Source organism: Stegodyphus dumicola, chromosome 4 (assembly GCF_044657685.1).
Source record: "Stegodyphus dumicola isolate Sdum_Otavi_A_Nest chromosome 4, ASM4465768v1".
Classification (NCBI taxonomy): Eukaryota; Metazoa; Arthropoda; class Arachnida; order Araneae; family Eresidae; genus Stegodyphus; species Stegodyphus dumicola.
In genome coordinates this window covers 198,812,936-198,829,478 of record NC_140771.1, presented here as the reverse complement: position 1 = coordinate 198,829,478, position 16,543 = coordinate 198,812,936, and the positions used below count along the sequence as shown (strand labels likewise).

Genomic DNA, 16,543 nt, shown 5'->3' with positions numbered 1-16,543 from the left:
CATCTTTTAGTTCGAGCGCCAGTAAAGTATCGTTAGGTTTTTGTGTGCTTAAAACATGAAATTGAGCAGTGTCCTCGCTGGGATTCGAACTCTGAACCTCCCGAATACGCACCAAGTGTGCCTCCAGTTACACCACGAAGGCGTGCGAAAAAGAGGGAGAAAATCAAGACAGAAGAGAAACACGCCTCAAATAAATTGTAAAAGTGAAGCAACAGCCTGTGTTAGGCGTAGATTTTTAACATAGAAACTCGATGCTAAAACTCTACACCTAACACAGGTTGTTGCTTCAGTTTTATGATGGAGAAAACATACGGTAATAAAAGCTGATAGCTCACAGCGAAAAACCTGACTATCCCCTGATTTGCTTTATTGACTCTCAATGATGGTCATAATTCTATATGAACTCTTAAAACTAGAAAATGATTTTCGATTTCTTAAAACCCGATTTCTTAGACGTATTTAATACAAAAGATTTTCCTCCATTCTACCAAATAGGTACCAAAACATTACCAAAAACGGAAAAAAAGAGAAGAAATAGAAGCTATTTAGATTTTTTTTTCAGATCGTTGTTTTAGATCACAGCTGTTAGAAATCTGAAACTTTGATCTGGATTTAATTCCTATATGCTCATTTAAAGGTTAGTTTAAGTGTAATCCAAAAAACTTAATATAGATTATTTTTGTATTATGACATTTTTGTAGTAAATGTTTCTGGAATTAATAAGTTTTCAATGCAGCTTTTTATATTTAATATAAAGTTTTCCATATAAATTTTTAAATCGTGTGACCGGCTGTACAGTTACGTATATACAAAAGCCAATATGATTTAAATACCATTTTAAGCTATAAAAACACGTTATTATAATTATAAAGGATAATACTATTAAGCATTTGTTTATGAAAGAAATTTCTGTGTTTTAAGGTTCTGCAATTATAAACTTTCCATATAAAAGTTATAAACTTTACCGGAATGCGGTTAGAGGGCTGTCGTGAATCCTAAATTCGTTAACTTGGAAATATATTGAATAGTTATAAAATTAATAACGCATCTCTTATGCTTTCCTAGTTCCTCCTATGATTTGGATTCCTCATCAGTTGATCTTTGCATCGGTCGGTGAGACTGTATCCTTGGATTGTTACACTGAGGCTTTCCCTATGTCTATCAATTACTGGACGAAAGCAGACAGCTGCAATATTCTACAGCCCGGTGAGAAATATTCGGTCAGCATTTCGGATAACGTATACCAAGTGAGCATGAAGCTCATCATAGCAGACATTCAGGCGGAAGATTTTGGCAGTTATAAATGCATCGCTAAGAACTCATTGGGATCTACTGAAGGAATTATTCGCCTGTTTGGTAAGTCTAAGAATTCTTATGAGCTGAAATGAACACGATTCTAACTAATAGTGACCTATTTAAAAGTGTACTGATTATAATATTTAAATTGATTTTCATAAGTTATCGGTACTTTAGTAATATATGCAATATTTAGATTTTGCAGAATAATACATGATTGTTATAAACTCATTGTTTTGCCGTAAATTACTTTCTATAAATTGCTTTAAAACATTTCTTTCATCTTTCCCAAATAAAATGCTTCAAACACTTGTGAGGTTTATTTAATTTACATAACAGTTATTTTATGTTTGGAATCCTTACTGTCACTTCTCTCTTTCCATTTTTCGTCCAGAATGCAAATTTAGCTCATGTGTATTTAAGTGAGAGTTAAGTCAGAGCATGTTTTGTCATTTGAAGGCCACGCTACTAGTTTTGTTATTCGAGATATGAGCTCCTGTCTTCAGTTCTCCTCTGGTACTTGCCGATAGTTAAAATCGTGTCGGTGAATTCTGAACCAACTTCGCGATGAAACCGCTATGTGTAGCCTTTGCTGCCTAGCTATTTAAATTTAGTTTTATCTTTCAATTCCTTTTACTTTGAGTTTTCACGCCAGTGTTGACGGATTTTGTCAGCACTTCTGTTCATCTTTGTGAGTTAAAAAAAGGGTCTTTTAGAACCTTTTCAAGTTTCTGTACTTCAGATACAAATTTAAATACAGACGTAAGTCGCTTTAAGTTTACGAAAAGGGCTTAAGTCCCAATTTACGAAAGAAATGCATAAGATATTAAAACTGATGTATTTGTTTCGTCTTTCACAAACAAGATTTTTGTCTCCAAATGCTTTAAAATATCTTTCTCCATTTTCGAAGGGCAATACATTGTTCCATTTTTATTAAAAACTTCATGTCATTTATATTTTATTAAGAATTTATATTTTATTAATTGTTTTATGATGCAACAAACAAAATTTTAGGAGGAGAAATCAATGATTTCCACTTCCCTGTCAGTCATCTGTTAGGAGGTTAATATGTTATATCAGACAGATTAATATATTTAACATGTTGTCTTAGACGAACTATGTAGCTAACATGATCTTCGAGTAATATAGGAAACTTAAAATTCTTGAAGGCATGATATGCACAATATTTAATACGCAGTAATACTTAGGGATACGTCTTGTAATAATGGCCAGAGTTTATTTCAGACAGTTCTTCAAAAAAATCTTGACAAACAATTTTACGGATAAAACAACACCCTGATAAAATATAGAAAAAATAATATTTATGTTTTTAAATCTTCATATATAAATACACAAAGTGTCCAAAATATAACACAAGTGATGAAAAAACTATGGAGGTTCACCGGAAGATAAAATGTCCCACTCAGTTTCCAGTGAAAATTGCTGATACTCGTATTTAGATGGTGTTGATGATATTATTGATCCTTAAGATAATTTTTAGCTGGTTAAACACCTGAAAATGTGCTAACATTGTTAAAATCTGCAATCAAAAATGAATTTTCTTAGACTAGCCACAAGTACCTGAAGGGCTGGATATGGCCAGTGGGCCACCTAACTGGCCTTCATTGTTTTGTATTTTGAATATTTAATAATTGCTGAAATGAACTGAAAGGAAAATCTGTATATCTCTTTACGCCATTGAATTATACAGTGTATAAATATAATTATGTGGTGTAAATTTAAATTTTATTTATAGTGTGTAAATTTATATGTTTTTAAATTTTATAGTGTTTAAAATTTTAAGAATATTGCATATTAAAAATAGCAGATGCTATTAATGAGTATCCCCAAAAAATGCTAATGTAAAATTATACCTGAAATGCATGTGCACTATTAAAAGCTTTGCTAAGTTACGCAAGGTAAAGGATAATCATTTCATATAAATGTCTAATATTTCACTTAAAAAATGTCAATACATAAAAGTCTGGTTTTTACCAGTTCAACTTAAACTAACTGTCATGCATTAGGCAGAAGATAATAATTATTTTGTCCTTTTATTAGCAATTATATTGTCCTTTTTGGGGCTCCTGAGCTTACATATGTATGTTATATCTTAAAATATCATGCAAGATACTAGAGCATTCAACGAATGATCAGAGCAAACATTTGGAATATAAATCTCAAGCTGAAACGTTCTGTTAAATTATTCATAGAAAATTATCGCATATTTTTATAGATATTAGTGTATGTTGTAAATGAAAGTAATAACGTGCCTTGTTTATCTGCATTGTTTAAGAATTAATAGAGTAAGCATATTAATGAGAAAATGTACTCTAAAATTAATCGAGCACCTTATAATAAATTATATTTACCAATAATAGTTACAAATACATGTGTAACTTAGAAGCAGTAGGTGAGTTAGAAAAAAAACAACAACAGTATTTTACTTTAATTAGACCATACGTAACTCATAACGGTAATTAAACAAACCAGTTCAGGTGTGTTGCGCTTTTTTATATGTTCATCTTGTTTTATTAGCACATAGCACATAGCGCATTTTTCTGGGTCTGTTAAGCTCATTTTAAATACGCGCTCTAAAATTTCGAAGACTCACTTTGAAGCTACTTTTATTATCAAGTTTCCGCTGCTCTACGAATTTAATGTACTTCACAGCATGTAACAGTGTGAATAATGTAACTTTTCCACAGAATTACTTTTTTATTCATTGCAGCATGCTCTGATGCTCACCGAGATGTAAGAAAGTTAGAGAAAACAAGAAGGAATTTAAGAAAGGCACAACGGCGCTTAAGGATTAAACAACACGTTGCGCAGTTTTTTTAATACCTTGTGATTCGTGAGCTCCTTTATATACCTCATAAAAAAGATAAGAACTTAACAAAGCTCCAAACCGTAAAAATTTTAAAGCATTTCTTGTGCCAGTTCATGAATCCCATACCTGTTACTTTTTTCAGTTTTGAATGTGTTTGACACTCAAGATACAAACAAGTCTCAAAAATGCTCTTCATGAAAACCAAATTACAGAAGAAAGCACTCGTGGAAGTAAAGATACTTATATTTTCATCTTCTGCTTTGCAAAATAATTTTTTGTACACTTAATGATGCATTTCTAAAGAGAAGGTTTTGAATTTTTTCTGTATGTAATAAATAATCCTTAATGCCACTGGTCCTAATTTTAAGCTTCAGCTACAAAAAATAATTATCCGTTACTATTTTGATGTTTATATTTGAAACTTTTATAGGAATTGTTTTCTGTAGTATTTTTTCAAATACACTTTTGTTACTTTTTATAAAATTTAACTTTAAATTAATCTATTTAATAGCTCAATGTCAAAATTTGGAAGGTGCCTAAAAATAACAAAAAAAGATTTAACCAATCTAATTAGTGATTGTGTTTTTAAATAAAACATGGCCTGTTATTATGCAAATTTATTTTTATTTACCTTACCTAAATTTGAATGTTTTCAAATTTAGGTAAGGTAAATGTTTTAAAAAATAAATAAATGTTTAAAAATAAATAAATATTTAATAATGTTTAAAAAATAAATAAATGTTTAAAAATAATAATAAATGTTTTAAAAATTTAATCCCCATTTATACCCGTAGTTCTTTCTAAGGACTTTTTTTGTTTTAATTTCGCAAATATTAATTATAAAAACGAATTTTTGCTTCTAATTTCTGTGCTCACTACCTATTTCAACGTTTATTTTGGAGTTTTGTAACCTAATTACGATTTTAAGATATTCTTCCCATCATGGTTCAATTTTTGCTTACCATTCGATCCGCAAAAATCCAAGAATGCGGAAGTAAAAGACTAACACATACAATAAAGTACACCAGTGTGCTGATTGGCCTTGACTTGAACTGTACTTTAGAATTTGGGGAACAAACATCTCTTCATTTTTACTAGCCATTAAGCGCTGTGTTTAGTAGAAAAAAAGAGCTAGTTATAGCTTAAAAAGTACTAGATTACTTTTGTATTTACTAGGGGTAATATTTGTAAAACTCAACTTTTATTATTATGATTATAATATAATGCGACTTCAGAAAAAGCTTAAATCCTTCTAGCTTCCACATTTTAAGAACTTCCTCCATATTTGACAGAAATAAAATTAGATTTGCGCCTTCCGTCTCTTAAGGTCCGTCTCTTCCGTCGATCTGCTCCCGAGGGGACAAAAAAGGTTCTGATGAAAACTCTTCTTCATTCCATGGTGGGGAAGGGGCAAACTTGACCTTGTCCATAAGGCGAGAAGCTAGATCGGATGATGACGTTCACTGATGTAACTTCAAGTTATGTATAGTAACATATTACTGCATAAATTAGATCTCTTTTTACAAAGAGTATATACAATGTTTTTATACAGAACATTTTTTTTTCTGCATAGAAACTTATTTCTCTTTTCACGAAGCCATTACATATACTGTCGAGATCAGTAAATGTACAAGTTTTTTATACGTTGATTAGAGTCCTTCAGTATGAGCATTCTGCATCATATGGTGCATTTCGATAAGGACATCGAATTCATCCTAAACTCGATGTGTCATAACGGCTAGCCTTAGCTGATGGATGAAGTTTCTTACGGATTTGGGCAGAGGGGGTACCACTTTTACGAATATTTGTATTTTTTTCGAAACCTGCTGCAGTTTTATAATTTTCATGGGACAATTTTTTAAACGAATTTAGAATTATTTTTGGAAATGCGTCAATATGGCAATTTGTCTCAAATATTGGTTTTTCACCATGTATGCTTATTAGACTTTGGGATTACCCTCAAATCATAAGATAAAGAACCGTAACTCTCTCAATTATCGTTTTTTATCACGTGAGGATTTGCAAATTTCTTGACAATTTTTTCAAATATATTTTCATTAATTAATATTATTAAAATGACGAAAATGTAACTAAATAATATAGAAATGGAGTAAATTTCTTTCCATGGTCTTTTTTTATAATACCCGGTTTCCATGTTAGGGGAATTTTTTAAGGTTGTTTAATTACATTTCAGCGTAACAACGACGAAAACTGATTTGATTTGGTGACTGCAAAATACGCATAATAAGCGATATCAAATATTCTTCATAAATGGTTTTATAATATTAGTAAAGAACAATATTACTATCATTGATTTACTACCTAATGACGGAAAAATTATATTGTAAAACATCTGAGAAAAAAGTATGAATCGGATATTAAAAATTTAAATAAAATTAGAAAGTCACAACTGTTACCAAAACTCTGCTGAATTTTAAATTAGTATGATTCGCATCTTGTTACGCGTTTACTGATAGAATATAATATTACTTTGAATGCTGCAGATCATGTTAGTCCTCTATTTAGGAAGATGTTCCTTGATTCAGATACTGTAAAGGCATTTCTATATGTTTAAACAAAACTTTTGTCATTCTTAATGACATGGCAAATGTTCACCAAAACGAACTGATAAATATTTGCAAAAATCTAGCTTCACCTCGTGTGTTGATGGAAGCAGGGAAAATGCAGTAAGTTATATCAATAACAAGTTAACACTATTTTGTCAACTTGTTTTAGTGAACCAAAAATGAAATGTATGTCTTTCTAATTTAGTTGGTAAATCAAAAGTTCAAAAAGTTTACTAATGAAATTAGTAACTCTTGCATCAAACTCCCTTTCTTGTGCAGATAATTCTTCCCTTGTACTTTGTCGTCGAAAAGATGCAGCAAATTTCTAAAAAAACTCCAAAAAGAATAAATCACAATGCGTTAAGCATCTCACTTAATAAATTCATTACCGTAAAATTCAGCAGCAAAATTAGTAATAAATATAAATCAAACTTAATAAATATATTCTAACACTTAAAGAAAAGTGCTGGTCGAAAATAAAGTTGAAAAACCTTCTAGCACTTTCATGGGAAGAAAACAAATTCCTACATGATAGGATTTCTAAAGATTTGAAAACTGTATTAACCATATCTCATAGCAATGTGTAATATGAACTCATTTTCAGCATTGTCAAGATGTAATATATAGTTCCTTTCCTCTCTGACAACTCTTGGAATATATTGATTTTGAAATACAAACAGTTAGTTATGAAACACCATTTTCTGATTCCTTTCTAACAAAAGCAAAATCAGCATGTGTGAATATTTTAAAATTCATTAGTCTGATTTTTCATTTTCTTAAATAGGCTTTCCTTTTTCGAAATGTATTTCTTATCTATGATAATTTTCCTTGTAAATTTCGTACTTTGATCTTCTCTGGATTTCTTTTAATTTGCTCGAGGAATCATCTGAATTTTATTCTCGCGGAGCTGACAGGTATGCATATGTTGTAAGGTCTAGTGAACAGGTGGCGAAGTTCACTGTCATTATCTGTAGTAATATCGTTTTGTAACAACGCAATTGAAAATATTTCGCACATTACTATGAAAATGATGGGAATCTCCATCCACCGGTGGAATGCAATCATTACAAATAAGCATTCATTTGGGATAACAACCACTTTTCTTATACGTCTAGAAATTATTTGTCAGTTATAGTGGCTTCTGTGAGATTAAAATGGATACTTTCTCGTGGAATACTGCATAGAAAGCACTGGGAGGTCCCTTTATTGCGTCTCCACGCACGGAATTCCCACTAAATTGTACTCACAAATCTGAACATCTCGAAGTACACATAAAGTACACACTTTTGCTGTAATGTCTTGAGGTTTTGAGTGAGAAACGAATTCTTAGTTCTGTGTGAGAAATCAGGACAGTTGCTGCTACTTACAGTATGAGGTTTTGTCTGTGTAAGGTGAGAAATGTTATAAATTTTTCAAACTGACTATTGTATCATGTATGCCCACTATAACACAGTATGGTCTTTGAAACTAAATGAAAAAATTAAAAAAACCGCGAGCAATGATATTAGTGAAGCAAATGGCGGATATGAATTAGTAACCTTAATAAAAAATAAGGCAGGCCTCAGCAACCAAGCTAAAGCAAGCCTCAGCAACCTATGACCCACTGGTCACCGAAGATCCATTTCATAATTAAGTGACCCACCCGAGTTCCGAAACTAAAGTATAATACATAAAAATTAATTATAAAACATAAATATGAAAGAGCACTGAAGAACACATAAAAAATAAACTGAAAATAATTAATAACAATAACATTTTTTGTTTAATTACAAAGTTGCAGGAAGGAAAATGTATTTTTAAAAATTATAGCATAATTTCAAAGAGAAATCAATAAATCCGGCAACGCTGATCCGTGATCGATATTTAAAAAAATTGTTTTTTTTTTTTTTTTTCATTTTGTCTGCATTCGATTCAACTTATAAATATTAGCATATATTTTCGCATACGAAATGTGTTTTCAGTAAGAAAAGAAGCATCTTAATTATCGAAACTTCAGATGATTGTACTCGTGTGAAGATGACATGATCCAATTTAGTCAATTAACATCACAAGTTCAGCATCAGGGAAACCATTCACATCGAAGAGGAAAATACGGTTCGTTGAGTTATGTTGCTTTCATAATAATTAGAATTCTAATTTTAATTTTTATGTTTAAAATTTAAAGTGCATTATAATCAATTTCTGAATAAACTTAATCAATTATTCACTAAGAAAAGCTGTTCTGAAATGATTGACCATAGATAGATTGATTCGACATGTCTTCTGATTAGACGCATTTTGGTTGACTTTGATCTACAGCCAAAATAGATTGTTGACGTCTGCTTTAAAGGTTAGTGTCCAACACGTGAATGTAAAACACTTTTAGAAAATCTAAATTCAATGCAATTATAAGGAACGTAATTATTTAACACAAACATTTATAAAGTGTTTCGCATTCTAATATTGTGTACTATTGAAACACTTTACAAATTAGAAATCGCTTTTACATTCTCAACAACTCCAGTTATTCGCAAAAATCTTGGAAAAAACAATCCTTGTTTCTTCTAACATATGCATACCCTAAACACAATTATCTTTCCTTTATTACCTCACCCATTCTTTATAACCTTACCCTAGTTATGCAGAAATGATCGCTGATCGCTAGTAATTAAACTCAGGTTTGAGACACGGTGAACAGTATAACGCGCAAGCGTTTTCTTTGCTTACCTTGTTTACCTCCATCACCCTGGTGGCAATGTGAATGCGAGTCATTTCCCAGAAAGGCATAAAATTTATAACTACGCCCTCAAAATTATAAGTTTGTGTACTTTTTATCTTTAGCAGATTCCATCTCCTTCACCTCTGGACTATAATTTCTTCTTCGGAATATGAAACTAAATGAAATCTCTTGTCCTAAATAAAATTCAAACATTCCTTTCATAGATTTTTATTTAACCTTTAATTAAATATTTTTAATTTCAATCACGTTTTTACGGTTCAAGTTACGGTTACAACCGACGTTTGTGGAAATGGCTTCTACATAGTTCAAATGTTTTATATTCTTGAACATGACCGTGGTTATTTTTCTTCCATTTTCAGCTAGTGGCTTCTTCGAAATTAAAGTAGCAGTCGTTTTAAAGTGTTACTAAGCAACATCTTTGTTTGCAGAGAGCTATCGCTTGCTTTGCCTTAATTAAGAACAGCCTTAGCTCTTCAACGCCACTTCCAAAGTGTGGTAATGGTTTTGTTCCGTTGGTTGTGGTGGCAAAAGTATATGTCACATGTTATGAAAAGAAGATGAATATGGTGGCAACTTACCCCAGGACAAGATCCAGGTCAATAGCCCGCCATGACGAGATAGTGACAAACAAGTGAAAATAGATTAAAGTATTGCTTTATTGAATACTACCAATGTTGAAGAGATATTCTTTTTCTTTCGAACCCTTTGTGTCACATGGCGATATGAGGCCTCCTCACTCAGAAAAAAATAGCAGATCAATGCTTCCACAGAGCTTTTCGAAGTCGTGGTATATTGCAGATCAATCACATGCAGATGCTCTTCATCTGAATGCTGTGAGAAAATGCCAAGCCCGGGAAGAAAGAGATTAGCTGAAATTTTGTAGCTACAGCATAAGAAAGAACGAAATCTCGCTTCCTTCATACACACAGGGAGACCAAGAAAGCTTGCAAGGTAAATTCCAAAAGTTTGCATTTCACCCCACTCTTATTTACTTTTTCCACGCACATTCTCTATCTCGCACCTTCACATTCTCCTCCTCACGAGGTGGACAAAATTACCGCCTTTTATAAAGTTTCCCAGTTATACTAACAGTTAAGTTTTGCAGCTAATGAAAAAAATCCAGCGTCAGAAGGCAACCAATCGCAAAACACCTTCAGCAACACAGGCAAACAGAAGTGAAGTGGCTAGTTGTCTGATGCAATACATTCCTCTGCTTACAACAGTTGTCTGATGAAATCCGTTCCTCAGCTTACAACACAAGTTGGCGAAAAAAAGGAAACTGTCACCAATCAACTCTGATGCAAACATCTAAATATTGCCATAACTTTCTAAATAATTAATTAAATATGACCTCGTCACACAAAGACTCCTAACGAGACGTACCTTCTGGTGCAAATGTTCAAATATTTACACCGTAAAAAATATTTTCAAAGCCTAATCAACCCGGCTCCTGTCATTTTCAATTTCTAGCTTAATTTCCAATAAATTCAAAAACAATCTCTCACGAAATTCAGACTGGTATATAAGTGGACATTTTAGAAATTAGCCTATTGAATATCTCGCAAGCTTACGTCCCTGCCTATTTCAAAGAAAGATAATTTGCATTCTTGTGACAACCGTTGGGAAAAAAACAGAAGGTACAGTAAAGGATTAACACAAAAATAACAGGTTAGGTAAAATAAATTATAAAAATTAATATGAATATTTTTCCTCCAAGATATTTCAAGCAGTTCTGAAATTTATTATAAATGCTACTGATCAAATCTCCATGAGAACTTATTGCAATTTTTGTGTGATTATTTGGGAAAGATACAAGATTATTCGTTGCGAAGAAAAAATACTAATCTGAAAGGCAAAAGTATCAGATATATGTCTCGGTCCTAAACCGTAAAGCCCTACATCGCGATGCATATGGACAGATCACGTTCTCAGGGATGAAGTTACCAAACCATTATAGAAATATCTTTCCCAGCATCGGGTTCAGAATTCAAAAAATATTCGAGAGAGAATTTCTGTAAATATTTCGGTTGGAGAAAAGTAGCATTTCAAAGTAAAAAATAATTAAAAATGTTATATATACTCGGATGAGATTTCTCTAATATCTGAGTTTGGGAAAGTAAATGCATGGATTTCCAGTTGTAAGGTCGTCGGAATAATCTTTGCTGTAGCATCTTATGTTAAAAGCTATTTGTGTTTTCATGTTTTGCTATACTCTTTCGTCTGTCTCTAAACGGAAAACGTGTATTTGCCAAAATGTATTGTATCCAATGTGTTGTGAGATTCCTTTACGTTAGTTAACCAGATTTATGTTTTGAATCTGCCATGCACTTTCTCTTTTCCGGTTCCCGCCAAGAATGCAAATTTAATTCACGGGTATTTAAAGTTATGGTTTTGAGATTATGACAAAACGTGTTCTGCCTCTCGTGGCCACGTCTCTAAGTTGCTACCTCAGATAAGAGTTCTTGTCTTCGACTTTGCAATATAATTGCCGATAGTTGAATTTCGCGCCAGTTAAATTGTGAGTCATCTTCGCGTTAAACTGTCTCTGTAGCCTTCGGCTACTAGTTTATTTGAATTTAAATTTTATATTTGATTTAAGTTATCTCGCTACTTTAAGTGGTTGGCTGAGTTGATAGCATAAGCTTAATGTCTGCCAAGAGTTCAAACATTTTGGATGATAGCTAAGCACGTTAAACTCTACAATGTATTAAATGTGAAACTGAGTGTAAAGTTCTGTTATTAAATAATAATCTGTCGACACAAATATTTGAAGAATTTTTAAGAGAAACGGGATATATCCTCAAGGAATATAATCACAAATGCGAATTTAGATTTTCATTTCATTTTAAAATCGAACACTTTACTCTTAGATAATGCAGTCTGAATTTCATTACATTTAGCGAAGAAGAGCATTTTTGAAAATAAATGAAAGCAAACATCGATTGGATATGTGTAAGATGCGATACGTCTTTACTTGTAAGCTTAACTATAAAGATTTATCATAAGAAAATCTTTGTAAGAGATTGAAAAGGCTCAGAGAGATTTAAATAATGCGAACGCACAAGCCGACATTAAAACAATTTAAAGCATATCAGTACTAGAGATTTTGATTATTATTATTATTATTTACATTACTGTCACTATTACTAACTTATTTACGTACTTCATAGTTGGAACACATAAAGTTTATTTTTGTAAACGTAAGAGTCATTAGGTTTATCAATGCAGCAAACGTGAATAATGCGCAATGCCGCATCTCCAACACTCGACATTCCAACTTTCCGACTGTTAGCCAAACGTGCTTTCCAGTTACGAACGTACTTTGTAATTCGTCCATACAAATAAGGCACGCAGTAGAAAGGGAACAATATCTTACAAATTTATCAAAAATGATGAAAGCATTTCAGAAAATATGGCAATAAATAATCTGCGACTCTAACTGTATTTAATAAAAAAAATAACTTCATTATACAACCGTTGTTTTTGATAATGCTACTTAAAGTTATTTCGTTGCACAAATTATTTTGCATTTTCGTTGAAATTTGGGAGTATGATACATAATTTTTGAATTTGTTTATTTGTCAATCGTGTTATGAAAAAGAGAATATGGGAAACAAATTGTATCTATTTTATCTTTAGAAATATTTTTTATAAATCTAGATACATTAATTATATATTTATATAAATACGTATACTGTTTAGAAAATGAATAGAAAATGAGTCTAAGAAAACTTAAAAGATGGTTTCTAATTTGTTTTTAAACCATATGTAATAGATTCAAAAATTCATACATGAAAAACTAATGATTAATTCCTATGACACAACTGTAATTTTATACGCAATTTAATATTTAAAAATTTGAATGTTTTACTGCATCATTATTGAAGAAAATTGTAGCATTAAGAAAAATTAGCTTTTATACGAAATATTTTGCTTTTTTAATCACCCTGTTTACAAAAAAAAGGCACTGAAATTAAATACAAAATTTTACTCTCTTTTTAAGTAAAACGTTTATGTTTAGAAAGTAGAAAAATGTCTTAATTGTTTTTAATAGATACGCATAATCGATTTCACTAAACTTTAGTTTTTACAATTTTCCTTTTATTAATGCAATACGGTTATTTAAAGAATTTCAAATTGGAAAAAATAAGCTTAATTTGCTGTTTTTAGACAATGAGAGTAAGAATTAATTTGTATTCAGAACTAGGAAATATTTTAAAAGCACATTTCATTTTATCGACGAAGTGCCTTTTAAAATTTAATTTTAATGCGCGTAGAATATTTAAGGTATTTTCTTCCTTTTAACTTAGAATATTCTTAAATGAAACTGTGCGGCATTAGATTTTAACTTACTGAAAGTCAAAGATTTTATTGAGTTTTATAAGACATTTTATTACTTGTAAAAATAGCTAACTGCAAATCTTTCTCTGCGCTTTCGTTTGAAACCATTTAGTGTTCTTCCTAAAGAGTCAATTTATTTTGATTTCAAACTAGTTTTGACTGAACTAGCTATTTAACGTTTTAAAAGTTATCTAAGTTCTCTTTTTGCATTTTACGCCTTAGTTACTAATGTGTATCGTAAATCCTTAATATGTAAAATGCTTTGTAATGATCTTAAACCTAGAAAACAAATGAAGGCGCTAAATTTTCATATTATATCTGCTACTCTCTACAATCATGATGGGTTTTTTTATTAGTTTAAAACGTGAATTTTGTTTTGAAAATTGGACTTTCATTTCTGTTATGATTAAGGAACTCGGTTTGTGGAGAATGTTTATCAACTAACCAAATGTAGGCTTCAGCTGCATGCATGTATTTCAATAAATACCTTAAAGCTACCATTATGAAGTACGTTAAACGAAAATCTATTAATGTTCTATAAGTATTTTTTTAATGTATAAAAACCGGTCCTGAAGGTAATGGGATATCGAATAAACAGAAAACCACCATCATTCCGGATACAATGTTAAGGATTTTAACAGCTTACTAATTCATATAATCAGCATTACATTTAATTACTTTAGGTCTCCATTTTTATCATTACAAAATTCACCAAGAATAAAGAAATACAAGTTCTCAATTAATTTGTGGTTATCGTTTATTGCTGTTAATTGAATTTAACATTATTATTAAAATACAATATTACGTGTAAAATTAAGCAAAATGTGCTTATTTTAATTCGCTTCATGTTATATACTTAAAATGTAGTAAATGATCATCGGGACAAATATAGCACAAATATTATTACAGTAAAGCAAAGGGAAAGCGTTATTTTGCATATAAAATCATGAAAATTATTTTATAACTAAAAATTAATAGTGTTTTATATTATTTATATACTGTACTGTATCTAATAATTGTAATAACGTTGTGCATAATAATTTTAATATCGTTTTATATAATAATTGTAATAATTTTCTATAGAATGTAAAATGTTGTACAATATAAAGTGCTTTTATAATTTATCTTACATTTACCGAATTGGCTGTAATCTAAGATGAAATAGGGTTTAAATGCTTCTGTGAAAATCATATCTTTTTCTAACGAGAAGCCTAGCATTAAAACAAAATATTAAGCACTAATAGTAAGAGCTTTTACAGAAAACATATTCATTTATTATAATGAAATGTTTAAATCACAGTAAAGACAACGTTATACGGCTATTTAAATAAAATCAAAAGTATCGAAAACATTCCACAATAGCTCAATAACTTAGGAATAACTCATCATTTTGACCTTCAATAATTATTTTATATAGTTACATTACCGTCGGCTTTAAAAACGACTCATATAAGCAAGTTTTGGAACAATTATCGTGTCTTTAAAACGGTAAAAAATGCTTCTCAATTGTTTTATTATAATTTAATGTACTATGAAAAGTACTGTAAAACTGAAAACTGTAAAACAGAAATATGTCACTGATATCTGTCAGAACTTTCCTTTAACCTTGTTTTTGAAGCCATAGTTACAACAAACAGCATAGTTAAAGAAACAAAGCATAGCAAAGTTAAGTGTAGAAAAGTTAAACATAGAAAAGCTAAGCATAGCATATAGCAAACAGCATAGTTAAAGAAATAATTTTTATATTTAAAACATTAATTAGAAAATAGGAAATTCGTTCTCAAAATGTGAAGTCTGTACTCTGCCTGTAGTTATTTTCTTGAAGAATAATTTCAACACACCGAACTAGGATATATCAGCTGATATTTTTTCAAAATGTATGCAAATCTTCTTGTTTCTCTCTCTTCTTTAAAACCCTGCAAATACAGGCTTATATTGCTCTAAACTAAAAGTATTTGACTTAAGTGTATGTAAATGTTGTCAAAGGTAATTCTAAAAAGTAATAAATGTTTTTCATGAGGTGAAGGTAAAATTCCCAGGAATTGCTTTTGCATAAATACTGAATTTTTATGAGGAACGTTCAAATATAAACAGAAATTTTCATGCTCCTTTCTCGTAAAGTGTTCAAGGGTATTATGGCTCAGTGGTTGATTCCTCAATAATAGGGTACTTTCTCTTTCTTTCGTCCTTATTAGTTGTAATCAACATATCCAAGTAGAGAATTTACGAGAGTGTGTGACAGCAAGTCACTATTTGATTTCTGATTAATGAATGTGCCATCCCATCTCAGATTTATTTCAGGCTTCAGATAAGTATAAATCTAGATTTAGCACTATTGGTCTTTCATTCTTCGATACACTTGAAGCATTTTTAGGAGAGATGAAATCCGAGTCCAAGGAACAAGTTGCTAATGCTATGGAAGACTGTGTCAACTTGGAAGATACTTATTCTTCTGAAATTAAGGTGCTTCCCGGAAGCTGAAACTAGTGTATTTCAGTGACAAGTGATTATATATAAAAGAAAAATGTACGTCGTTTCGTTCTACTCAGTAAACGAAGTTGAGCAGTTAATTTCCTGTTTATATTCGCACGTCTCTTGTAGAAATATTTTTATTGTTAAAAGAGCAAAACTGCTAACACCCCAGGACACCGGAAATCACGAAATTGCATAACTTAATCCAGAACTAGAATGAAACAGCTAAATTACCTTTCTGAAAATTCGTTGTTACTTTTTTAGCACTTTCAAACTCATCGCAGTTTCGGAGTTTTCGAACCGTTCAAGCGGAACGCT

General features: G+C 30.9%; 1 protein-coding gene across 1 annotated transcript in view; it reads left to right on the top strand.

Annotated features, from left to right (window-relative positions):
* LOC118183002 (lachesin-like) overlaps positions 1-16,234 on the top strand; it is a 32,739-nt gene extending 16,505 nt beyond the window's left edge. The window contains exons 3-4 of the mRNA XM_035352396.2: positions 1,066-1,356; positions 16,044-16,234. Of these exons, the coding sequence (XP_035208287.2) occupies positions 1,066-1,356; positions 16,044-16,234 (482 nt within the window). The remainder of the gene's footprint in view (positions 1-1,065; positions 1,357-16,043) is intronic.
* The last annotated feature ends 309 nt before the right edge of the window (positions 16,235-16,543 follow it).